This window comes from Fundulus heteroclitus, chromosome 13, assembly GCF_011125445.2.
Source record: "Fundulus heteroclitus isolate FHET01 chromosome 13, MU-UCD_Fhet_4.1, whole genome shotgun sequence".
NCBI lineage: Eukaryota > Metazoa > Chordata > Actinopteri > Cyprinodontiformes > Fundulidae > Fundulus > Fundulus heteroclitus.
In genome coordinates this window covers 19,250,807-19,276,582 of record NC_046373.1, presented here as the reverse complement: position 1 = coordinate 19,276,582, position 25,776 = coordinate 19,250,807, and the positions used below count along the sequence as shown (strand labels likewise).

Below are 25,776 nucleotides of genomic sequence, written 5' to 3'. Positions count from 1 at the left end.
TTTTTGGCTCTCAAGGGCCGAATAATTCACCTTGATGGGCCGGATTTGGCCCGCGGGCCTTGAGTTTGACACCTGTGATGTACGGACTGCCTCTACGGTGGGGTGTTATAAGTCTCGTCTTAAGACCCACTTTTACTCTTTGGCTTTTAACGCCGCTTAGTTGTGTGGTCCTTTGTGTCCTTTTTTTTTTTTTTTTTTTTTTTTTAAATTGGATATTTTTTATTTTTTTTTATTTTTTTTGTTATGTACAGCACATTGGAAACTTGGTCTGTTGTTAAATGTGCTATATAAATAAAGTGGATTGGATTGGATTAATAGTTGACTTTCGGCTCATTTTTTTTTTTAGTTCCGCAGAAAGCAAGCCAGCTGCTCAGTGCTCCCCAGAACGCCCCGGCGCCGTCTCCAAGGAACAGGCCGCTCCCATCAGCAGCCAGCGGGAGAAGAAAGCGGCCAGACTCCCAAAGAAGAAGTTCCAGAAAGCAGGACTTTATTCTGACGTGTACAAGACTGAGGAGTGAGTCCCAAAGAAAACCGGCGCAATGCTTTCTCTTCATGATGCCGATACGGGTGTCTGCGCTTTAGTAAACTGCTGTCACATTTTTGGTTTCTGTTTTGTTTTTGTTTTTTAAGCCCTCGCAGCCAGCTTCTGCAGCTAAAAAAAGAGAAGCTGGAATACATACCAGGGGAGCATGAATATGGACTGTTTCCTGCTCCAATACATGTTGGTAAGTTAAAATCCTCTTCTTTTTCTTTTTTTTTTTTATATTTGAATGAAACTTAATGTAGCCATGACTCTGCATGTAATTGGTAATCATGGTACTAACTATTAATAATGAAGACTGGAACCGAAAGGCCATATTCTCAGTTATAAGAAAATAAAGCATCTTTTATTTTGAGATTTTCTTTTTTTTTTTTTACTGCCTTAAAGTTCCTGGACTTTGTGTTTGTGTTTTACAGGGAAGTACCTGAGACAGAAGAGGATTGATTTCCAGTTGCCTTACGACATCTTATGGTTGTGGAAACATGATCAGGTGATCATTCTTGTTAAAGGCGGAAGTTTTATTTTATTTATTTTTTTATTATTTTTTTTCCTTTCATATTCAAAAACAACCAATTTCTCTGACGTGCGGTTTGAAATAATATTTCTCTTTTTTTCTTCTTCTTTTAGCTTTACAAAAGGCCCGATGTCCCTCTTTACAAGAAGATCAGATCAAGTGAGTAACTTTGGTCATCTGATCTTTTTCACAATGCATTTGTAATCTGATATGTTTGTAGGTGAGGGCTGCTGTTTGGGTCTTAAATTTAAAAATTAGAGTTTGCTTTGTTAGTTTAAATGTTGTAGCTTTTGTCATTTTTATGTAATGTGTACTAAACAGCAAACAACAGATTTAAAGCTGTTAAAACTACATTTGTACAACACAGAATTGCTACAAAAAATGGAAAAATATAGAAAATATGTGGAATCTGAAATGTAAGGAAAAGATGATGGAAAATTTGTATTTCAATTCAATTCAATTCAATTTTATTTATATAGCGCCAAATCATGAAACATGTCATCTCAAGGCACTTTACAAAGTCAAGTTCAATCATATTATACAGATTGGTCAAAAATGTCCTATATATATTTCTAGTCTTTATTTACAATTGGCTAAATAAATCCATCCATCCATCACTTTCATCATTCAATACTTAAAGAAGCCTAATCACCTTAGAAATATCTGATGTAAATTCTGTTGATTTTTCTTTGGTCATATTTTTTAAAAAGTGGCCAAAAGTGGAAGGAGATGTGTGAAAAGTTAACGATGGAAAAGCTCGGAGTTTTGCTATGAAAAATGTGTTTTTACCGCTTTCTGTTCCTGTGTCACAGACGTGTACGTAGACGTGAAGCCTCTCTACGGGTACGAGACAACTACGTGCAACTGCAGACCTCCTGGGGCTTCAGCGGAGAAAGGGTGCCTGGATGATTGCTTGAATAGGTACAGAAACGTAACGACAAATCTTCCTCCTCTTCGTGGTAGAACTGCTGTTGCTGGTTTTTTCAGAAACAACTGTTGGACGTCAGCGGTAGGGCTGCACAATTAATCGCGATTTAAAAAAAAATAACAACGCAATTTCCAAACCCAGAGGTCTGCAATTTTTGGCTATGTAACAATTAGGGAATTAGACACGTCCATTAGGTGTTGGTAAAATATTTAAAGTGGGTTTGCCTCCACATGGAAGGGAAGACAGTTGCAGCAGTGAGATAATCTAACTTTATTACTTGTTTTAGAGTTTACATAATCATACATAGCATTAAGTACTGGTCAATCAGTTTAATACATAGACTTGTTGGTTGCACTTTATGTTCAACAAGGATTGATGTCCAATTAAATTAAAAGCTGTTCTCCTGAATAGTATTCTGATTAATAGAAACATTAAAAGTTCTTGTTTTAAATGGTCCTTGTTTGCAAACATCTTTATTTAGACGCCATTTTTGTTGCTTGTGGTTAATGCAGAGAAAAATCAAAATTGCAATTTGGGTTGAAATATTTCGTAGGCAGAACGCAATCATTACTGCTCCGAGTTTAGATGCTGTGGGTCTTTTAGAAACTAATCCAAGGAGAAGCAGCATTTAGTTCCTATGCTCCACTTATCTGGAACAAACTTCCAGAAAATTGGAAAGGTGCGGAAAGCCTGAGTTCCTTTAAATCGAGATTAAAAACACATTTGTTTAGGATTGCCTTCAACTGTTCTAGTTAACTGAATCACCACTTTTTTGTTCTAATTTCTATCTACATTTTATTCCTGCTTGCTTTTATTCTGTTTTAATTTGCTATATTTTAATCATGTAAAGCACTTTGCATTGTCCCTGTACTGAATTGTGCTATATAAATAAATTTGCCTTGCCTTGCCTAATCCGCACGGAGAGGAAACAAATTGATTTGTTGTTTCTATATGTTTAATTAGACATGATGAATTAAACTGGGGGGGAAAAAAACGCATTAAATTGCAATATTAAGATAAAAAAGTCGCAATTAGATTATTTTCCAAAACCGTTCAGCCGTAGTCAGCGGTATCTATTCAATCAGTACGAGCAGAATCGCAAAAAAAAAAACAGAAATCGTCGCCATCACACTGAAATCCATTTATCTGATCCAAATTCTTTGCAGGATGAGCTTTGCCGAGTGCTCCCCCAGTGCCTGTCCTTGCGGCGATCAGTGCGACAACCAGCACATCCAGAGACACGAGTGGGTCCAGTCTCTGGAGCGGTTCCGTGCCGAGGGTAAGGGCTGGGGAATCCGCACCAAGCAGCCTCTCCGCGCCGGTCAGTTCATCATCGAATACCTGGGAGAGGTGGTCAGCGAGCAGGAGTTCAGGTGAGACGGTCCGGTCGTTTATTTGGAAGATGGCGGGAAAGTCCTGTGTCGGAAAACCCTAATGCCTCATGTCTGGCGTGTTTTAGGAACCGGATGATGGAGCAGTACCACAACGGCCACTACTGCTTGAACCTTGACAGTGGGATGGTGATTGACAGCTTCCACATGGGCAACGAGGCGCGCTTCATAAACCACAGCTGTGAGCCCAACTGTGAGATGCAGAAGTGGTGCGTGTCACGATTACTTCAAACTAGAACCCTCCTGTGCTAACCTTTTAAAGAAATCTATCTGTAACCTTGCTGGACGGTGCATGAGCCATTGCTGCAAAGCGTTAGCAACGGGTAGTTCACTCAAACCTGGTTGATGCTACTTTCATTAGCTCTGTGCATCTTAAATATTCCAAGTGGATAAAGTTTAATTTGCTTGCAGTGTTTTAAATGGCTAGTTGGATTGAATTACAGAGAATATTAAGCCATGGAGATAAAGAAAGATGCATCAGAGAAGCTGGGAGTCATTATAGCTTCGCAATTTAGTGTTTTGTCTTCAAAGTGCTTACATCAATCCGTGTTTAGACTGGAAATTGTTTGTTTAGCTAAATGGTACTTTATTTGTGGTAATTTAGGACAGCTGTGTAGGTTCCTTTGTCCTTAATAGGAGAAAATCTGACTTAAGAGCAAATGGTAGAACTTGGTGGCTCAGGATTTGATTTAACCATTTTATTTTTAAGTATTTTATCGACGAGGATGGATGTTTTGGAAAATAAAAAATAATTAGGCATGAAATGCTTACAGGCCTGCATCAGTTCACTTTTATAGGGGCAAGTTGGCTTCGCGGATTTGGGCAGCGATGTAATGATGACTTATAGTTGTGCGAGCATCCAGCAGCAGGATTAGAAACCTTAAATGTATATAGCAACGTAATATCCTTATAAAAAAAAATAAGACCAAAAACTGTTTGATCATGGTAAAATAAGGTTATACACACCAAGCCTCCATCTTGAAAATATTTGATGGTCCTTTTTTCCATCTTGAAAATATTTGATGGTCCTTTTTTGAGCCGAAAAAAAATCCTGTCTCGGGCGTGATCAAACGAATATAAACAGATATCTAGAGACGGTATCAGAGAACTATCATAATGCCTGTTTGCTTCGTTTATAAATCAATTGTAAATAATGCCAGACTGAGATGCCTAACAAATTGAGCAAAAACAAAGAATAAAACACCAAAAATAACAACTAACATGCCAGCAGGACGTGATCATCTTTCATAAAAACTTTGTGGCCAACCAGAGCGAGCTACGGACATATAATAAATAAAAAAAGTCAAACAACGTGGCTATCCACCTTTAAACGAAGCTCAAAAATCTAAATTTAAAATTTTAAGCATTCTCTCAGCCAACAGCAGGATCCCTTACACTGAGTTTGTCGGTCAGTATTTCAAAAAAGACGGTCTGGAGAGAATTATGATGCAGATTTGATGCGTAGTGCTGACATCGAAGCGGAACAACGCTGCTTTTGTCCTGCGCTCTTTTAAAGCCACAACCCTGCGGGACAAAGCTGCATCCACTTGCGATCCGTGGGTGTTCAGAGGGAGCTCGAAGGAGACGCGTCTCTGTTGGGTTTATGACGGCAATGTTTTGTGAAGGAGATCAAAACGGGACTTACATCTGGGAAAGTTGAGATTTAAACATGAGTAAATTAACAACCTTAATGATTTTAATTCTCTTTTAAACAACTTTTCCTTAGCTTTTACTGTGAGGTTTTCCAAAAAGAAAAGTAGCCACAGTGTAAACATGAACATTATTGATCTAGTTTGGATAATCTACCAGTTGGCTCTAAAATCACATCTTGCTGGTGTGCCTCTCTGGAAATGCGAAGGCTCTACCTCACAGCCACAGCCCAGTAATTATGTTAGTGGCGGTAATCTGACGAGGTCACTTCACTTCTTGACACTACAAACGGTTTAAAGTCACTTTCTCCCTGTCGAAATGCCCCCCCCCCCCTCCCTTTTTTTTTTTTTTTTACGAGGACGTTCACACTGCGTGTCAAGGACTTGTCTAGACAAGCCCTCCTTGTGCCCCGGTTCTTCACAAGTGAAACCATTTGAAACATTTGCCATCACCTGTTCGCTCCCAGAGGATTTGCTCATCGTCCTCAAGCAGTCATGGCCTCTCGTAATCTGGGACAGCGTCCTGTGAGGACGAAACGTGGACGGGCTCAGCTGAAATAAAACTCCTCCTCACGGTTGGAGGATTCTCAGCTCATAACCAGACCAGTCGTTCATCTTGTCGCAGAAGACGGATCGTACGCAACCGGGCCTTAGATACAGCTTTGGTGCTTGAAGACAATGTGCTGACTCAGCTTTTTGTTTTGCCCGTTGAAGGAATAAATTATTAGGCGCCTGGCAAACAGAATAATGGCCTTTGTTCTTGAAGGCGTAGTGAAAACCTGAGACAGTTTCATATGGAGAGGAGAAAAAACAAGAATTACACTGCAAAAAGGACCTAAAAGTAAGTCAAATTTTCTTGAAATTAGTGTATTTGTCCTTTTGATTTGAGCAGGTAAATAAAATGATCTGCCAATGGAATAAGATTTTTGCACTTACTATTGGAACAACTCATCTCCATCATCTTATTTGAAGTGCAGTATATCTAATTATCCTATTTTAGGGGTCAAAATGTTCATTCCACTGGCAGATAATCTTATTTGCCTGCTCAAATCAAGGACAAATAGACTTGTTTGAAGAAAATTTCACTTACTTTGTGTTCTCTTTTTGTAGTGTATACACCCTTTAGTCTAAGTTTAAAAAAATATGTATAGATGTCTGTATGGTATTATTATTATTGAAGGTTAGACTTCAGGGGATGAGGTTATGTGAAATTGTTGTCCACCGATCTGCTGTACGCTATGATTTTGATCTTCTACAATGCAATTACATTAATAAAAACTAAATGACCAGAAAGGTTTGCTTTGAAAAAAATACAACACATTTCTGGTCCTATCATATCTATCACATATCTGTCTATTATAGATCTATTATATAATGGGACCTTTAAAAAAAAAAAAAGGGTATTCTGTGTTAGCAACAGTTTCTATCACAACTGCTAAACAAAGCTTTAAATAAAAGATTATAAGTACAAATGCACTGATCAGGCTTTCCTGGCCAATCCCAATCCCCCCACCCCCACCCTTTTTTTTAGGTCTGATCTGCAGATTTAGATTTTGAATCTGTCCTAATTTTTTATCCCAAATACTATATATGTAAAAGACGGGAACATTCAGGTTCCTTGATATAAGCTAAAAGCTTTGTATGGCACAAAACATGGAGTTACAAATTTATTCCCATTTATACCTCAAAGCATATGTACCTAACTTTATCTGATTATTGTTATTAAGCACAGAAAATGTGCATAAACACTCACACTGTTGGTTAATACCTTTTAAAAATGGTGGAATTCCCTATTTAATTCTTCGTAATAAATCAAATTAAAATCCAGTCTTGGTTTCTAAACTAGAATGTTTCAAACACCTTTCATTAGCTATTTTGCATTAGGCTAGCTTGCAGACTTCCATACCGTTATGTAAAAAAAAAAAAAAAAAAAAAGCAATTTCTGTTGTTTTGCAGGTCAGTGAACGGGGTGTACAGAATCGGTCTCTTCGCTCTCAAGGACATCCACAGCGGCACTGAACTCACCTACGACTACAACTTCCATTCCTTCAACACAGAGGAGCAGGTGAGGCACCAGCATCCTGCGCTCTTCACGGACCTCTGATTCCTGCAGACTTTCTGTGCGGCTTCGCTGTCTGTCAGGACGTGAAACGAGTTCTCAGCCCGTCCCACAAGTTTGTAACTCATTGTCGAGGGAAGCGGTTCATACAAAACGGATCCAAGTTTAGGCTTAGTTCGGCATCCTGACATCAGCTAGTTGCTGGTTAGTTATCTCAGTGAAATTAGCTTAATTCTGTCCTTTTATGTACCCTGCCAGTATAAATATGCAGAAGACAAGCGGTGGTTCAGGGGTGCCCAAACTTTTTGCCTCGTGGGCCGAAATTATCAAGTAAAAAGCACTAAAGGGTCAAAAAATGAATAAAAAAAATAACACAACCAAACAATTGTAAAAAAAATGTTTACCTGTTCTACAAAATAAAATATTTTTAAATAAAGAAATTAGACTATCTATGTATTTAACCAATTCATTCCAGTCAGACTTTAGGGTACCAAAGTCTGCATTTATATTAAAGTCACTAGATAGATCATTCCAAAAAAACAAAAAACAAAAAACAAAGCTACTCCAGTTGCTTTGTTTTTTTTGCTTTTTTAAATTTTACTTTTTTTTTTTAATTACCATGACCTGGATGACTGAGAATCTTCACCAGCATATCACTAGATAGATGTTTTTTGTGTTGTACTCCACATTTAACTGTAATATTTTAACTTGTCTGTAATAATTATAAATACTAAAGTGTTGGTTGGCCAAATCTTTATTGAAATGCAATCAGGGGGCCGCACAAAATCAGCACAGGGGCCGCAAATGGCCCCCGGGCCGCACGTTGGACACGCCTGCAATAGTTGTATTGGTTGCATTTGTTCGTCACAAACTTTCTGTCCCCACTCACGCAGCGCTAGAAATGCCCCTAAAAAAATCTGCATTTTAAATATGTAACCTTTTGGGAATACTGTTTAATGATTGTTTATAGTGATACAATATATTTGTATGTAAAATAAATAAAAAAACTCTTGTAGGGACTTTTTTTTCCAATTTAAGGGTTAAAATATTCAGCACACTCAAGATAGTTTGCATATTTTAATTTCCCTTTTTTACTTAAAATTTTAAAGCACTTTTAATCTTATATGGATGCATTTGCTCATTTTCCCTTCCCTTGTCCCCTTGTCAAATGTTCTGGTTTTTTTTTTATGTTTTCAAAATGTCAGTTGTGCTCCTTCAGTCTTGCCGTTTCCCGCACTAAATACCAATTAGGATTTCGTTCACACGTTTGTTTGTTTTTTTGCTTATTCCTCTGCAGCAAGTTTGCAAGTGTGGCTCGGAGAGCTGCCGCGGCATCATCGGAGGGAAGAGTCAGCGCATCAACGGCCTCCCCGGAAAAACGGGAGGCGCTCGGAGGTTGGGTCGGCTAAAGGAGAAAAGGAAGTCAAAGCACCAGCTCAAAAAGAGAGTGAGTGATTGGTCTAAAACTCACATTTTTGTTCAAGGTCAGTTTATAAAGCAATGTGTTGGATTGTTGTGTTTATTTTCAGGGCTTTCTTTTGACGTTTTTTTTTTTTCTTCTCCCAAATCTAAGTTATGAATAGTGTGAAAACCTTGAACACTCATTGAGGTCTAGAAATGTCAGCCTTTATTGTGGACACAATCTAAGTAGCTCACAGGGTTTCTCAAAAGTATCTGAGGGTGTCTGAAAAGGGTTGTTAGCTACAAATTCAGGCCGTTTCGTCTTTGAGATGTGGCCCTGAATACAGTTTTCCTTAACTTCAGGAGGAAGAGTCCAGCGACAGCAACAAGTTTTATCCACATCTCATGAAGCCCATGTCTAACAGAGAAAGGTAAGAGCAATGTTTCTAAATCTGCTTCGAAAATGTTTCATTAATAGACGTTTGCATTCAGAAAATATCTCTTTTAATTTGCTCTTTACGATTAAAAAAATTCTACTTTAAGGTTTTTACTGAGAATAGCACTTATGCTTTTACTTCCAGGCTTATTCAGCAGTAACCTGACCCTAGCCAAATGAATTTCGCTCCGCCTAGCTCCACTCATCCATCTGGAACAGATCCATAGGAATGGCGTTTCAGAAGGCTGGGCCTTATCAAAAATCCTTGCATATGATTGGATAAGCCACTTGTCTATCATCTTTATTGACGTGCTATTTCAACCACTCACACCGAAGCTAACCCGTGACGCTGTAAGAGCGACGCAGGAAAAAACAAAGCTTGCCAAATCCGGTCGGGAGAAGGGCGAAAACATGGTTTCCACCAACAAAAGCCTTCAGAGCCGTTCTCTGATGTTCTTTTAATGAAACAATATTAGGTAGATTGGACAACACGGAAGAAATAGCAGCATCAATGTTAACGCTTGCTTCCTCGATGCGAGCCGCCATTGTTGTCTGAATCAAAACAGTCTCACGTCACGGTCGCTTCTCCACTACGTCACATCTGTGATACTCCAGTCATGCGTCCTGATTGGCCGGACAATAAAATTGGTTGGAGAAATCACTCTCTATGGGAGAGGTCCCAGATGGATGTGAGTGAAGCTAGGCGGAGCGATATCAATCTGGCTCGTTAGGTTAATACAGCAGAGCAGCTCCTAAAAAGTGACGTTAGATAGTTGGTTAGTGGGATAAAGTTGTTAATTGCAGCCGCAGTGACACCCTGCAGGGCCGCAGTAAGGGGAAGGCTGACCGTCTATTTAGACTGACTTCTTCTCTCCTTCCATGATCAGAAACTTTGTGGTGAAGCACAGAGTTTTTCTCCTGCGAAACTGGGAGAAGATGAGGGAGAAGCAGGAGCTGCAGAAGCGGGAGGGGGAAAGGGAGAGGGACGCCGGCAGCCTCTCCATGTACGCTCGCTGGGGAGGAGTGATCCGCGATGACGGCAACATCAAGTCAGGTTCGTTAAGTTTGGAGTGGAATGAAACGTTTGAGAAAACTGGAATGAAAATGTCGACCTCTGAAATTTGGCTTTTTTGGGTTATTCTCCTGCTGCTGAAACCGAGCTGTTTCTAAAAAATCTGCTCTTTCCAGACGTGTTCCTGACCCAGTTCTCAGCCCTGCAGACGTCGCGGTCGGTACGGACGAGGAGACTCGCCGCTGCTGAAGAAAACACAGAAGTGACCCGCACCGCGCGTCTGGCACACATCTTCAAGGAGATCTGCGACATGATCACCAGCTACAAAGGTCAGTGGAGGTGAAACCCACTGAGCTATATAATACACTGGAGTGCTGATTTAGCCGAAAAACTGAAGCCACTGGCCGCCATCTTGCTACTCCCTACTCTCACAGAATGCCATAGGATTTGGTTGCAACAACAAGCAGTTTTCTGGCTGTGTGAAAACGTTTCACAGGCAATTCTACAGTCAGTGGATGTACTAACACTATCAACTACTAGGAAATTAGGTGCTGAAATATTTTACATGTTATTCATATTAAATATACATATATGTATCTATGTATATATGTATACATAGATACATATACACATACTTATATATGTGTATATATAAGTATGAGTATATGTATATATGTATACATATATGTAAATATATGTTCTTGTATATTGTTATTTATATATTTATATATGTTATATATGTTATATATATTTATAAATGTTATAATGTTATATATATTTATAATGTTATATATATATATATATATATATATATATATATATATATATATATATATATATATATATATATATATATATATATATATATAAATAAATAAAATGCTACATATTTCAGCACATGACTTTCTCATTACTTGATATTTTTAGAACATAACATAAAAGTATATGGCATTTGACATTTTAAAAGTTTTAAGCCCCCCCTGAACATGAGAAAATCCTTGTTATTCGATGCTGTAGCGCACATATTCCCTAGTTACTGGGGGAAATGGGGAGTACCAATATGGCGGCCGGTGGCTTCAAAGCGACTCGTTCTAAAAGCCGGCGATTAGCACTCCAGTGTATAATAGAGATCAGTGGGGAAACCACCGTTCATCCCCCGCTTTCACCAACTTCACAATGGCAAATTACACCAAATGAGCCAAACTTGACTCTTAAGTCTGTAATGGTGGAAATCAAGGATGGTAACAAAGCTGTTTTGTCGTAACTCCAGACTCGTCGGGACAAATACTCGCTGCTCCGCTGGTGAACCTCCCATCCAGGAAGAGGTAAGAGCGTAAACTGCGTTTTTCTATCAGCAGCGTCTGTTTGTGTACAGCGCCCACACAGTGTAGCAGTTTTATCTTCCGCCACGCGTTCGAGCCGTGAAAGCATGCGTGTCCAGTATTGATGGTAATCAGTCGGCGTGAAAAACAAAAACAGCCCTCTTACTAAAGCCGTGACGGGTGGCCGAAGAAGTGCCGGCACAGATTTTTATAAGAGCGGCGTTTTGTTTTGTTGTAAGCAGAGGAGGCGACTTTTAGCTCGGGGCTAACGCTCTCGTCTTTGTGTGCCAACAGGAACAGTCAGTACTATGAGAAAGTGTCCGACCCTCTGGACCTGAGCACCATCGAGAAGCAGATCCTCACCGGCCATTATAAGACCGTGGAGGCATTCGATACAGATATGCTCAAAGTGTTTCGCAACGCTGAGGTAAGCGGGTTTGTTTCCGTTACCGACTCTCGGCCTTTTCACTTGAGCGTTTAAATGCTGTTGTGGCAAAAATAAAATCGTCACATTAGGACTGTTGCAAGTCTTTCTACTCATAGGGAATTAAAAAAAAGACTTAAAACTATAGAGAAACTATAATTACCGTAGTTTTTGGACTATAAATCGATCCGGAATATAAGTCACATCAGTCAGAATATGTGTCATAAATAGGAAAAAAAAAAAAAATAATTCGCACACTGCAAAAAGGAAACTAAAAGTAGGTAAAATCCTCTTGAAATTAGTGTATTTTTCATGGATTTGAGCTGGTAAATCAGACTATTTGCCAATGGAATAAGATTTTCTGCACTTAAAATAACAACAATTCATCTCCCTCATCTTATTTCAAGTGCAGAATGTCTAATTATCTTATTCTAGGGGTAGAAATTCTCATTCCATTGGCAAATAGTCTTATTTAGCTGCTCAAATCAAGGAAAAATATACTAATTTTAAGAAAATGTTACTTACTTTTAGTTCCCTTTTTGCAGTGCACCAGACCAAAAGTCACATTTATTTTGAAATTTATTTCAGACAATCCAAGACTAAAAACTGACATTTAATCTTGTAAGACAACTTATTCAATTGCACAGTTGCATCTCGAGGCTATTAGACGGTAATGTTTACTACTTGGTTCATGTTGGTCAGTATGATTTACTATTTAAAATTGATATACATGTCGCACCTGACTATAAGTCGCAGGATTGGCCAAACTATGAATAAAAAAAGGGTGACTTATAGTCCAAAAAATACGGTTTTAGCCAATTAAGAAGCAAAATTCAGTTCTGCCTTGCTGATTGTATTTTGATAATTTTTTAGGCAATATAGTTAGGACAAGTGAAGTCCTGTGAATTATTTATTTGCTTTCTACAGATTTCTTCTGTTTTTGCTTTCTTGCACAACTAAATATTTCAAATCATGAAACAAATTTTAATACCAAATAAAACCAAAATGAATGCAAAAGCAGCTTTTAAATGGTGATTTTATTTGTCAGGTTATCTAAACCAGCTTGATGCTGTGTGGAAATACTATTTCACCCCTTTTCAGCTCTTGAGTTAATTGTGATTTACCACATTATTTGGTCAAGTTTCCTTAGCCACACCCTGGCCTGATTAGATTGCCCAATAGAATCAATAAATCAGAAATAGAACCTGTATGACAACATGAAGTAGGCTAAACTGTCTGAAATTAATCTCAAACTTTCCCCGATCTAAGAAACTCTCAAGAAGGGATGAGAAACAAAGCCATGGAGATGTACTATTGTTAAAGTTACTAAGCCAATTCAAAGGTTTCAGCGCACCGTAATGAGAGCAATTATCCAGGTTGTTGTGTTTTTTACACATGGATAACCAGCATGTGTTTTAATAATCTTTAATCTATAAACTCTGATGCCTGCCTGTGGTTGATAATCTTCTGATCCATTCATTTCCTGTTAGATCCTAAACTGCTACCTCTCTCAAGCCACCCACAGCACAGTTTTTATTAGACCATACAGTGTTTATTCTACTTTTCTGCAATGAAAACAAAGTTGGCACACATTCGTTTGTACGGCTTGCAGTCTTTTTTTTTTAAAAGTCTGAAAGAGCTCAGAGAAAACCTGGAACGTGTCTCAGCCTGGGGTTGACGGGGCCGTAAATATGCTGCTTTCAAAAGAAGGAAAAAACGTTGCTGTTTTATGCCGTAGTTTTTGCTTTTTGTCTTCTCCAGACCACCACAAAGGAAAGCGATACTCTATTGAGCATAAATCCAGGTTTTCAGCGCCATTGAAAATCAAAGTGATTGTTTAAGGTGCTGCTGGGCTACACCGCCCAGCCTTTCTGCAGTCAGTCATTTGCTTTTTGATTCCTGCCTCTCTCGTGCACACAGCACCTAAATGGGATGTTGAAACAAGCACAAGCCGCAAGATTTACATCTGTATAGCCGAACTGTTTGAGCAAGGGCCACTTAAGAGCTCTTGAGCTCGATTAGTCTTTCAGTCAGAGGAGTTTGAAGTGGGTCTATAATTACGATCTCCTTTTCTTATCGAGGGTTTTTAATGGAGGGGGAACTTTCTTTACATTTCGAGCTACTCGCTTGCTTGGTGAAATCTCTAATAGTTCTGAAAACATTTGCGCATAATTCCTGATGGATCTGCAAGATAACAAAAGTTAATGCACTGCAAAAACGGAACTTAAAATAAGTAAAATGTTCTTAAAATCAGTGTATTTGTCCTTGATTTGAGCAGGTAAATAAGATGATTTGCCAATGGAATAAGATTTTTGCACTTAAAATAGGAACAACTCATCTCCATCACCTTATTTCAAGTGCAGGATGTCTAATTATCTTATTTTAGGGGTCAAAATACTCATTCCATTGGCAAATAATCTTATTTACCTGCTCAAATCAAGGACAAATACACTAACTTAAAGAACATTTTACTTATTTTTAGTGATCCGTGTCTTTACCGACAGATGAGTGTAGTGGGTTTAATTGCAGGGCTAGTGTATACGATGTGGAGGATCCGCTTGTGGATTTCCACCTGTAAAAACACGGAGAGCGGCAGCATTTAACGGCCGTTGTGTTCACTTTACCAGAAATACTACGGCAGAAAGTCGTCAGTGGGCAGGGACGTGTGCCGGCTGAGGAAGGCCTACTACAGCGCCCGCAACGAGGCTGCCGTCCAGATCGACGAGATCGTGGGCGAGACGGCCAGCGAGGCCGACAGCTCGGAGTCGCTGGAGCGCGACCACGTCCACCACCACCACCACGGCGGCGGAGGGGGGTCCGGCTCGCACGACAAGGACGACGACGTCATCCGTTGCATCTGCGGCATGTACAAAGACGAAGGAGTGATGATCCAGTGTGAAAAGTGCATGGTTAGTACATGAAAAGTGGACAAATGGTTCCTGGATCTGTTTTAGTTTATTTATTCAGACTTTTTACGAGAAGGAGGAGCCATTAGTCCTTTTAGACTCTAAAGGAACCAGTCGGTCGGGCTGTTTTTATAGAGTTTGAAGTGGGTCTATAATTACGATCTCCTTTTCTTATCGAGGGTTTCTAATGGAGGGGGAACTTTCTTTACATTTCGAGCTACTCGCTTGCTTGGTGAAATTTCTAATAGTTCTGATAACATTTGCACATAATTCCTGATGGATCTGCAAGATAACAAAGTTAATGCACTGCAAAAACGGAGCTTAAAATAAGTAAAATGTTCTTAAAACGTTTTATAGATCACTTCTGTGTAAACCTGTGAACATTTTTTTTTCTTTTAATCAAAGGTTTGGCAGCATTGCGACTGTATGCGCCTTGAGACTGAAGTGGAGCACTACCTGTGTGAGCAGTGTGACCCTCGGCCTGTAGACAGGGTACATGTCTCCGTTTAACGCCTCCATCAAGGCTGTATTTATTCGCTGACTCCTTAATTTTAAAAAAACCTGTTTTATCGTCCCCCTTCTTACGCGTCATGTGTTGTCGTCACAACAGGAGGTTCCCATGATACCCCAGCCCAGCTACGCACAGGCTGGCTCCATCTACTACATATGCCTCCTTAGAGATGACCTGCTGTTACACCAAGGTAGGGAAAACGGCAGAACTAGCAACCCAAAGCTCATGCAGTCTTCAGCTTATCTCTGTAAATGAGTTTAAAACATTTTGGGCATGTTGCATTTGTGGTCATGCTTCGCTATGGTATTCATAACTGTTTTTGTCATGTTACAAACACAAGTTAATTTTGTTTTTTCAGAGATTTGGCCGATAGATCAGTCCAAAGTAGTTCATGATTCTGTCGTTGAATGCATGGTTTGCTTTGATTTTCCAAACTAAAACCTGAAGGTGTGCCTCCGTTGCCCCAGAATAAAGTCCAGGTCAGCCAATTGCTTTCTGGAGTACTTAATAAACAGAATCTATCTGGGTGTAATTTAATTCAGTATGAAACCAGTTCTGCGAAGGCCTTCATGAAGACCAAAACACAACAGATTCTGGAGAAATTTAAACCAGGGTTAGGTTATAAAACAATATCCCAAGCTTTTAGAGAGCGTTGTTTTTTTTTTTTTTTAAATTTAAAAACCTTGATTTTGTAATAAAATAAGCAGTTCCTGAGAAGGACCGGAAGATGAAGTACTTTTTACAGTTTCCCATAGACCACGTGCAGGATGAAGTAAACATGTGGTGCTGTGTTCAGATGAGCCCAAAATAAACATTTAGCCCATATAAAGTGCTTTGTGTGAAACTCTAATAGTGCAAATCACAATGAACACGCCATTGGAGTGGCCTAATCAAAGTCCAGACATAAACGCAGCTGGAAAATCGATGCAGGATAAGCACAAATTTAGTTCTGTACATCAACAAAACTGGGAGAAACATCCCACAAAACACTAGTAGCCCCAAAAGATGGTTCTGAATACAAATGGAAGCCATGTTTTCCTGATTTTTCCTTGTAAAATAAAGATAAATAACATCCGCTTTACAGCTATGCCCTTCATAGGTCACAAACACCCTGATAAAATGGTTATGTTTGTAGTTGTGACATGACAAAATGTGAAAACATCTATGGGGAGTGAATATTATTCTGCATCTTATTCTCGTAGGTTAACTTGCCACCGTTTTCTACCACCTCTCTCGTTCGCTCCCGCAATGACTTTCCCAAACTCCACAGAAGCGCCGACTTTGGTCGCTCTCCTTAATTTAGACTAAAAGCGTCCGGCGTCTGTCTGTAACGCGATCTGTTTTGTTGTGAGCAGGCGACTGCGTGTACCTGATGAGAGACAGCCGGCGCAGCCCCGAAGGTCAGCCCGTGCGGCAGTCCTACCGCGTCCTCTCCCACATCAACCGGGACAAGCTCGACATCTTCCGCATCGAGAAGCTGTGGAAGAACGAGAAGTAAGTCTGCGGGTTTTAGCAGCGCACGCCAGGACTGCGGGGTTTCTGTGTAAAAGAAGCGACGCGTTCACGTCGCTCTGATAATTCTCCCGCCTGCACTCTTGAAGGGGCGAGCGCTTCGCCTTTGGGCATCACTACTTCCGGCCCCACGAGACGCATCACTCCCCGTCGCGGCGTTTCTACCAGAACGAGTTGTTCCGCATGCCGCTGTATGAGATCATCCCCCTGGAGGCGGTGGTGGGAACGTGCTGCGTCCTCGATCTCTACACTTACTGCAAAGGTAAAGAGAGAACACACGTTTTTTTCTGCTGATTCCGGCCTGCTCAGCTCTGGCTTCAGGCTGCAACATTTGGTTCAATTCCAGCCCTTTTTTCCCCCACTAAACCAAAGCGTTGTTCCTCCTACAGGAAGGCCCAAAGGCGTGAAGGAGCACGACGTGTACATCTGCGATTACCGCCTGGACAAATCGGCCCACCTGTTCTACAAGATCCACCGGAACCGCTACCCAGTCTGCACCAAGCCGTACGCCTTCAACCACTTCCCCAAGCGGCTCACGCCTAAAAGAGACTTCTCGGTGAGACTTGAGCCGCGGTGTGTGCTGCTGTTTAGCTGGGATCTGCTTCCTGTTATGGAAAAAACCTCGACGGAGCGCTCGCGTTATTCCCGTAGCCTGCGGGGGGGGGGGGGAGCTCCTCGGTTATTGTTTGGACTAACCAGAAACAAATGAGAGAGAACCGCATTTATTTATTACAACCTGAGGGAAAACCACACCGTTACACGTGTTTTATTGCTGTTTGCATTTTAAAACGAGGGACGATGCAAAAAGCTCGGGGCGCTCTAGATAATGAGCGGTAGGCTTTTATTGGAGAGAGGGTGTAATTTGTAATATAACCGCATGGAATTAGCGTCTGTCAAAGAAATTTGAATTACTCTTATTTGCTTATCACGTTTATTCATCTAAAGCCCCGGAGAGCGCGCCGCCTTTGTAACCGTTGTTTTGATTTTTTTGACGTGCTTTCCAGCCCCATTACGTTCCTGACAACTATAAGAGGAACGGAGGCCGGTCTGCCTGGAAAAGCGAACAGTCCAAAGAGGCCGCTGGCTGCGAGGACGACGCCTCCTCCTGCGATCGGGGCGAGGAGTTCCCACACGGGGCGGAGGACGGACGGTCGCTGGAGGACGACGTCGACGCGGCGCACGAGGGTCCCGAAATTCTGCCAGTCAAGCCCACGCAGAAGGAAAGGGCGAGGGCAGGAGACGAGGACGAAGAGGAGGAGGAGGAGGAGGAAGAGGGGGAGGAGGACGGGCTGGAGGCCGGGGTGCGGAAGGAGCTGGGGGAAAGTGCCGAAGACAGGATGGGAGAGATGCTGGAGCTCCCGCTGTCTCCGTCCTCCTCGCCGCTCCATCACCCGGCGCTGACCCGCAGGGAGGCCCAGAGGGAGCGGCTCAACAAGATCCTGCTGGACCTGCTGCACAGAGCGCCCAGCAAGAACGGTGAGGGAGCGGGAACGAAGCAGGGGGGTAGGTCAACAGATACATACGGGCCGCTTCCTCATGTGAAACCGCATCTAAACATCTTCCGTTACATTTATTCAGGCTTTTTTTTTTTGTTTGTGAGGCTCAAGTCTTTCACAGCTTTTCATTTTTCTCCATCCATCTTATCATCAACTCATACCAGCTTCCCTTTCCCTGCTGGGGAGAAGAATCCCCACGGCATGATGCTCCCCCCCTCACCCGCCACCATGTTGCACTGTCAGAATACTACATTTAGGTCCATATTCATTTGGAAACTGACTCTAGTTTTGTTTTTCTACCTGTTTGCTGAAGCGTATTCCAGTTATAGTTGTATTATGGACATGAATACAGTATGCGGACTCCTAGCTTTCATTTCAGGGTATCCCATTCCAACTGGATTAAGGGTGTCAGCCCCTCCACCTGTGCCTCCCTCTTTTTAAAGAGACCAGAAGTAATAGAGCATTTATTTTAAAGGCTATTTTATGAGCTGATGTGGGCAATTCCTTTATGTTGTTATCATTTAAGCAGATTGAAGGGCTGCAGTTGATTTGATTGGAAGAATATGCTGTGAACAGACATGCTTTCAGAGGAGCTGTACTTGCAGGCAGTGGCCGAAATGAACTTCCTGATTCACCGGCCAACTTGGCCGCTAGATGTAAAAATCAACCGGCCAGGCATATTTTTTTACCAGCCAAAATATTAATCCTCACCAGACCTCTCAATTTTTACCAAAAATTAAGAGTAAGATTATGTTAATTTTGGGGGGCGTGGCTGACTGGACTTTTGTCTTTGTTTCCTACCTTTGATAGGAAAATATTAAGTCTATTATAAAAGGCACAATATGAATTATCAGATTCACATCCAGGCAATAAGAAAACACTACAGATTATCAATATTTTATCCATGTTGGTCTCATTTTTGAATGAGGCAGAGTTTCATCAAGCCTATGGTCCAACATTTTTCCCTCAGCTGCAACACTTAAAGCAGGCAGTGGTTCGCGCTGCGTCTTTACGCTGATCCAGCTGCTGGATAAACAGTGGGGAAAATGCATAAATGTGTATATATATATATATATATATATATATATATATATATATATATATATATATATATATATATATATATATATATATATATATATATATATATATATATATATATATATATATATATATATATATGGACCTGAATGTATGTTCAGGGTGATGTTAGATATGTGTCCAAAAAATTGACATTTAGGTCCTGTAAAAATTAATACAGCATGTTGGGGTTGTGTTATGCGGCTACTGAACTACCAAGGTTTCACAGTAAAGGAGCCGAGTAGGTGTGAAGCGGGAGGCCCGGTCATTTATTAGAACCAGCAAAGCCGCTGTCACTTAGTGGTTTGGCAAGATGGCTGACGTTTACTTGTTTCGTTTTCGAAAATAGTCGCTAAATGTTTCCAGGTTGCTTTTTGAAAAGAAAAACCAGCTTACGGGCTTTGCAGCTATGTTGCCGAACCCTTATGTAAAAACTAAAGATTAAATGGGGATGTGGAAACATGAGGATTAGGCTCAGCATAGATGAGGCCACTGCAAAAATGGATCTGAAAATAAGTAAAATGTTCTTAAAATGAGTGTGTTTGTCCTGGATTTGAGCAGGTAAATAAGATTATTTGCCAATGGAATAGGATTTTTGCACTTAAAATAGGAACAACTCATCTCCATCGTCTTATTTCAAGTGCAGGATGTCTAATTATCTTATTTTAGGGGTCAAAATACTCATTCCATTGGCAGATAATATTATTTGCCTGCTCAAATCAAGGACAAATACACTAACTTTAAGAACATTTTACTTATTTTTAGATCTGTTTTTGCGGTACAGTGAACCTATCCATAGCTAGGTAGAACTGTTTTTTGTGACAGATGCTCTTTGGGTGAAACCTCCAAACTAATCGTCTTCTTTCTCCTTCCCTCTAGCTATCGATGTCACCTATCTCCTCGAGGAGGGAGCAGGACGGCGGTTACGGCGAAGGACGCTTGGCTTCGGAGACTTTGTTGGCAGGAAACAGTGTTTTTGACGTGCCTGGTATATGCACACTGCCTTTTGCTGCTGTGGAAAGAGAGGCAGGAAACTGAGAGACAGTTAAAAAGAAAAGAAAAGGGAATGAAGCATTGCTGCCTGTCCTACCTTAACGGATCACAACGCATCCAAGGAGAGGGGGTTGCATCTTCAAAGTTTACCTCTTCCAAGACAGTCATCTCAGCTCGTGAGAAGGTGGAAGTCGTACCGAAGTTCTTCCTCGGAGGAAGTCCCACCTTGAAACTGAGACAGCTGGCTCTTCTTATTTAAGTACATCATGCAAAACTTCTTTTTTTTTTTTTTTTTTTCGTTTTTCTTTTTTATTGAACATAGGAGAAATAACCCATGCACTTAAATGAATGGATCATTGGAAAACCATGGGTAGATGACTATTGCTTGCAGCCATTGGAAAATGGAACGGTTGGTACTGAACAGGGATGGACAGAGGGGGCGGAAGGGCGTTTCTCATCAATTTCCTTGTGAATCCTGAATTATTGTTCTTCGTACTGGGTTCTTGCTGCAACGATGAAGTGTGAGAGACGAGAGGAAGCTGGCATACAGGAGAAAATGTCAAGCTGAGCGCCGTGCTCTGATGCTGCGAGTCAGAAAGACGGGGGGAGGCAAGGGGCGGAGACTGGCACTTTTGGTACCTTGGATATTGTGAAGCTCTGTGTGATGTATCCACGATGAAAATACACTAACACTCTCACAGTATTGGCCGCAGTCTGACAAAAGCAAGTTAAGAACGTATTTTTTTATTTTTTTTCCTGTTTTACCCCTAAGTAGCTCGTTTAGAAACAGAAACAGGCCCGTGGAGCGGTTTTGAGTTTGCGCTTATGTCAAAGTGTCTAGTTATTATTATTTTTTAACTTAGCCGTGAGGCAGTCAGCTTAGCACCCCCTCTTTTTTTTTTTTTTTTTTTTTGTAGAAGCAACACGATTTCACCAGCTTAAATAAATCAGGCAGCGACGGGAGGAGGATGGAGGGCGCCGGCTTTAACTGTAACGCCTTACACAGCCGCTGCCATCTCCCGCTGCCTTTGCGTGCGAGTGCGTGCGTGTGCGTGTGTGTCTGCCAGATTTTGTGAAAATATACCTTTTTAGAAAAAAAACTTCAAAAAAAAAATAATGTAAGGGCTCTATGGCAATTAACAGTTTTGAGAAAACAATACTTAACATGAAATGTATCGTGATGGTCATATTTTCTTATGTTCTTTGAGATGGGCGGGGCAGCGTATACTGTAAATTTGGAGCAGGGAGTGACTTGCGATCCTTTTTTTTTTGTCTTCAGATTGATTGCCATGGAGAATGTTTGTTTAAAAAAAAAAAAAAAAAAGAGAGAGAGAGAGAGATTTCCATTTTCCTTGCAATGTCCCGGTGCGGTAAACTGAGAGAAGTGATGAGAACGAGAAGGAGGGAGAGATCGGGAAGCTGTACAGTGCCAAGTTCTGTAAATAGTCACACTTTACATTAAGAAGTGTCTCCAAAAGCAATATCTTGAAAATTGATTTTGTTTATTATTGTACTGTACAGGACTCAGCCCTAAATGTATTATTATTATTATTATAATATTATTATTATTATTATTATTATTATTATTATTTCTTTGGTATGTATTACTATAATGAAGACACTTAAGCTCTGAGGAAGATGTTTTTTTTTTTTTTTGTAATTTCCAGAAATTCTCACCATAACAGTCCTGATGACATGAAATTTAAGCTGAGTTGTTTGTTTGCCTATAAATTAAGTCCACCTGTAAAGTGCATGAGCAAGAAGAATGTCAGAAGGTTTTGGGACGCGACAGTGGCTCTGCAACGACACCTTTCGTCACTGAATTTTGTTAATAATATAACTTTTTTAAGGAGGAATCTGCTCCTTGTTTTTTTGCTGCAAAGTGTTGAACACTAAAAAAACAAACCAACATAAAAATGTTAAGATATTTTTAAACGCTGACAGAAAACGGAAGTAAAGCTGTCAAACGATATCATGCTATTATAAATATATATATATACATACATATATATATAAATATATTTTTTGTTTTTCTTTCAAATAGGAAAACGGTTCCGTTTTGTGATAGCGGTCATTGTATGATGCTTGTACTTGTATTTGTGTGTTTTGTGTGATCCGTTTAGTTATTTTTAGACAATCACAAAATAAGATGCAAGCATTGTAAATGGCAGACTGACGGACATTTTGTGATGTGTACAGTTTGTCAAAACAACAACAACAAAAAAAGAAAAAAAAAAAAGAAAACTTCTTCCACTCGTTAAAGGTTTGTAATTACGATTCTTAAGTCATGGAAAAAAAATGCTGTTGGTTTTTACTTTTTGTTTTATATTTGTTTTGTTTTTTTTGTTTGTTTTTTTAATAAAAAGCACTACATTATTGTGAATACATATGTTGTCTGAGGTTGTGGTTCTCAGCCAGATTAAGGGGGCAGCAGTTTCTACGCAGCAAGGATGAGACTACCTGAAGTTGTAGTCTGGAAAAGTCTGGATTTTTTATTTAGGTTTTCCAGGTTGGGAAAGGTATGTAAGAGGGGAAAAAAAAGTATCTAGCATAAAAGTTGTAGTTTCCAGACATTTTTCCTTCTGTCCAAAGATCCATCTATCATGCACCCAGGCATGTTCCCACTCTATCTCGACATGTATAGAGTTCAGTTGTTTTCCTTCCCGTCTTATTTTTCCTCCCTCCCCTATCCATCATCCATCCATCCTCTTCCGCTTATCCGGACACATCACCAGGGAGGTGTCCAGGAGGCATCCTGACCAGATGCCCGAGCCACCTCAACTGGCTCCTCTTGACGTGGAGGAGCAGCGGCTCTACTCTGAGTCCTCCCCGGATGACTGAGCTCCTCACCCTATCTCTAAGGGAGAGCCCAGACACACTACGGAGAAAACTCATTGTAATGTGTAAAAGCTCGGCCACCAGGCGCTCGCCAGCGTGCCCCACCTACAGGCCTGGCTCCAGAGTGGGCCCCCAGTGACCCGCGAGAGGACACTACATACATTTATCGTACTCATCCTAAGGGGTTTTTGGGCTGCTCTTTGTCTGGTCCCTCACCCGGGACCTGTCTGGCTTGGGTGACCCTACTAGGGGCTATGTATGTGTACAGCCGAATAAAAATGTGCCTGCTGTACTGTGTTAAATATGTAAGTATGGCTTTGTATAAAGCATTTGAGTATCAGAGGCCAAAATCCATCAATGTGGTTTTGAATAATTTAGTTTTAAAATAAAAATAAAATAGTTTTTTTAAATGAACCTGGAAAAACCATACATAAACACGTGTTGATAATAATTTAAATCTTTAAATTAACATTTTTAAACAATGGAAAAAGTTTATTAAAATGTGTTTTCATTTGTTAAAAGCAAGTATGCTTATATAAAATATAGATCATTTGTCATGACAGACTGTAACAGAAAATAAAATGTATACTAAAATTAATACATCGGTATTTGATTATGTAGATTAGAGATAATACAATTATTGGTTTAATGTATTTATTAAATATTCAAATCATCGCGCATTTATTTAATCTGTATACCTTTGGGGTCAGTGTATCTTTTGGTCATTGGATTTTCGTTTCAGAAACAGGAATTGAAAAAACAAAAACAAATGGCCATTTGATTTTTGTTTTAAAATACAAAAAAGAAAATCGAAATACAAAGCGTTTGTCTTTTTCATTGTCCATAAGCGAAAAGTGAAATTTGAAAAATTATTTGAAATTCATTTTCCATTTCGGGTAAGAAAAAACAAAAATGGTTTAAAACGTAAACGAAAAAGAGGCTCGTTTGTTCATATTCCGAGACCGGAAGTGGTCACTTCTGCATTGCAAAAGCACCACATTTTTCAGAATAAAATGTCTTAAGAACCTTACGCAGATTTGATTTTAGACACGACAAAACAAGGCTTGTCATCCATACAAATCTCAGCGCAGATATCCCAGGTGAGAGGGGGAGTAAGACGATATTTTCTAAGAAAAGTGAGGCGATTTTCCAATGAACATGGTTGAGTTTACTGCGGTCAAGCCAGCCGCCACTGTGGACACGGCAGTCATGCCAGCCCTCCCTTCATTTTGAAGGTCATGCGAACACCATGCATTACGGTAGCAATGCCTGAGACTACTTTCCAAAATAAAAGCAATGTGTTTGACGTGTATCAACCTATTCTATTCTTTGTTTTGTTACACGTGTGGACTTCAGTTAGTTGAAATAATTTCTCACAGCTTTATGTAATACTTCTTTATTATTCAAGCCTGCTGGTGAATATGGAAATATATATTTTGGTCATAGTCACTGTTTAGCCTGAATAATTACTAAAAAAAAATAGCCAACAGCCTTAAACAGGCTTGCTGTTGCAATGACTCAGATAAGTGAAAATTTGCACAGGGATATTAAAACAATTGGTTTTTCTAAGTGACTACTTTCACTTACAGATAACAGATTAGGATCTTGACATGTTACTCATCAAAATCCATATACATGATGTGGAATTTCTAAATTAAATCCTCCAAAATCTCTACATTAAGTCAATTTCACATAAGTTTCTGGCAATGTTGTTACTAAACGGTACATTTTCAGGGGATACTGTCACTTCAGCCTGACAGTAGAACACCTCCAGATGTTGCGCAACAAATTTCATCCACATCTGATGTGGAATTTCAAAGTGAAAGCCCTTCAAAATCTCGCTATATATTCACTTTGACCTAAGTTACTGATAATGTTGCTACTAACCCTTATGTTTTAAGTGAAAATTTTTGATTCAGAGTGACAGTAGAACATCTCCAGAGGCTGCTCAACAAAGCTCATTAAGATTTGATATGATGTTCCAACATGACTATATACACTATATTGCAAAAGTATTCGCTCCGCCATCCAAATTATTAGAATCAGGTGTTCCAATCACTTCCATGGTCACAGGTGTATAAAAACTACGCATGCAGACTGTTTTCACAAACATTTGTGAAAGAATGGGTTGCTCTCAGGAGCTCAGTGAATTCCAGCATGAAGCTGTGATAGGATGCCAGCAGGCAAAAAATCCAGTTGTCAACTTTCCTCGCTCCTAAATATTCTTGAGTCAACTGCTGTATCATGAGAAAATGGAAATGTTTGGGAACGACAGCAACTCAGCCACGAAGTGTTAGTCCACGTAAACTGTCGGAGCGGGTTCAGTGGATACTGAAGTGCATAGAGCGTAGAGGTTACCAACTTTCTGCAAAGTCAATCACTACATGATTCCAAACTTCATGTGGCCTTAAGATTAGCTCAAGAACAGTGCAGAGAGCTTCATGGAATGGGTTTCCATGGCTGATCAGCTGCATCCAAGCCATACATCACCAAGCGCAATACAAGGCATTGGAGACACGTTCTTCTGAGTGACAAATCACGCTTCTTCATCTGCAAATCTGATGGACGAGTCTGGGTTTGGCGGTTGCCAGGAGAATGGTGATTGTCTGACTTCATTGTGCCAAGTGTAAAGTTTGGCAGAGGGGGGATTATGGTGTGGGTTTGTTTTTCAGGAGCTGGGCTTGGCCCCTTAGTTCCAGTGAACGGAGCTCTGAGTGTTTCCACAGACTAGACATCTTGGACAATTCCATTTTCTCAACTTTG

At 40.2% G+C, this 25,776-nt stretch overlaps 1 protein-coding gene across 2 annotated transcripts in view; it reads left to right on the top strand.

Moving 5' to 3' along the window:
• ash1l (ash1 (absent, small, or homeotic)-like (Drosophila)) overlaps positions 1 to 22,562 on the top strand; it is a 55,600-nt gene extending 33,038 nt beyond the window's left edge. The window contains exons 5-26 of one of the 2 annotated variants that reach the window (XM_036145294.1): positions 347 to 514; positions 631 to 725; positions 958 to 1,031; positions 1,169 to 1,214; positions 1,868 to 1,976; positions 3,150 to 3,356; positions 3,443 to 3,583; positions 6,980 to 7,088; positions 8,380 to 8,529; positions 8,847 to 8,914; positions 9,807 to 9,973; positions 10,108 to 10,260; positions 11,202 to 11,256; positions 11,548 to 11,680; positions 14,305 to 14,586; positions 14,989 to 15,075; positions 15,194 to 15,284; positions 16,450 to 16,588; positions 16,696 to 16,868; positions 16,996 to 17,162; positions 17,611 to 18,109; positions 20,062 to 22,562. In XM_036145294.1, coding sequence (XP_036001187.1) covers positions 347 to 514; positions 631 to 725; positions 958 to 1,031; positions 1,169 to 1,214; positions 1,868 to 1,976; positions 3,150 to 3,356; positions 3,443 to 3,583; positions 6,980 to 7,088; positions 8,380 to 8,529; positions 8,847 to 8,914; positions 9,807 to 9,973; positions 10,108 to 10,260; positions 11,202 to 11,256; positions 11,548 to 11,680; positions 14,305 to 14,586; positions 14,989 to 15,075; positions 15,194 to 15,284; positions 16,450 to 16,588; positions 16,696 to 16,868; positions 16,996 to 17,162; positions 17,611 to 18,109; positions 20,062 to 20,162 — 3,214 coding nt within the window. In that variant the 3' untranslated portion in view covers positions 20,163 to 22,562. The remainder of the gene's footprint in view (positions 1 to 346; positions 515 to 630; positions 726 to 957; positions 1,032 to 1,168; positions 1,215 to 1,867; positions 1,977 to 3,149; positions 3,357 to 3,442; positions 3,584 to 6,979; positions 7,089 to 8,379; positions 8,530 to 8,846; positions 8,915 to 9,806; positions 9,974 to 10,107; positions 10,261 to 11,201; positions 11,257 to 11,547; positions 11,681 to 14,304; positions 14,587 to 14,988; positions 15,076 to 15,193; positions 15,285 to 16,449; positions 16,589 to 16,695; positions 16,869 to 16,995; positions 17,163 to 17,610; positions 18,110 to 20,061) is intronic. The other variant, XM_036145295.1, reaches the window with a different exon arrangement.
• Positions 22,563 to 25,776: the final 3,214 nt, after the last annotated feature.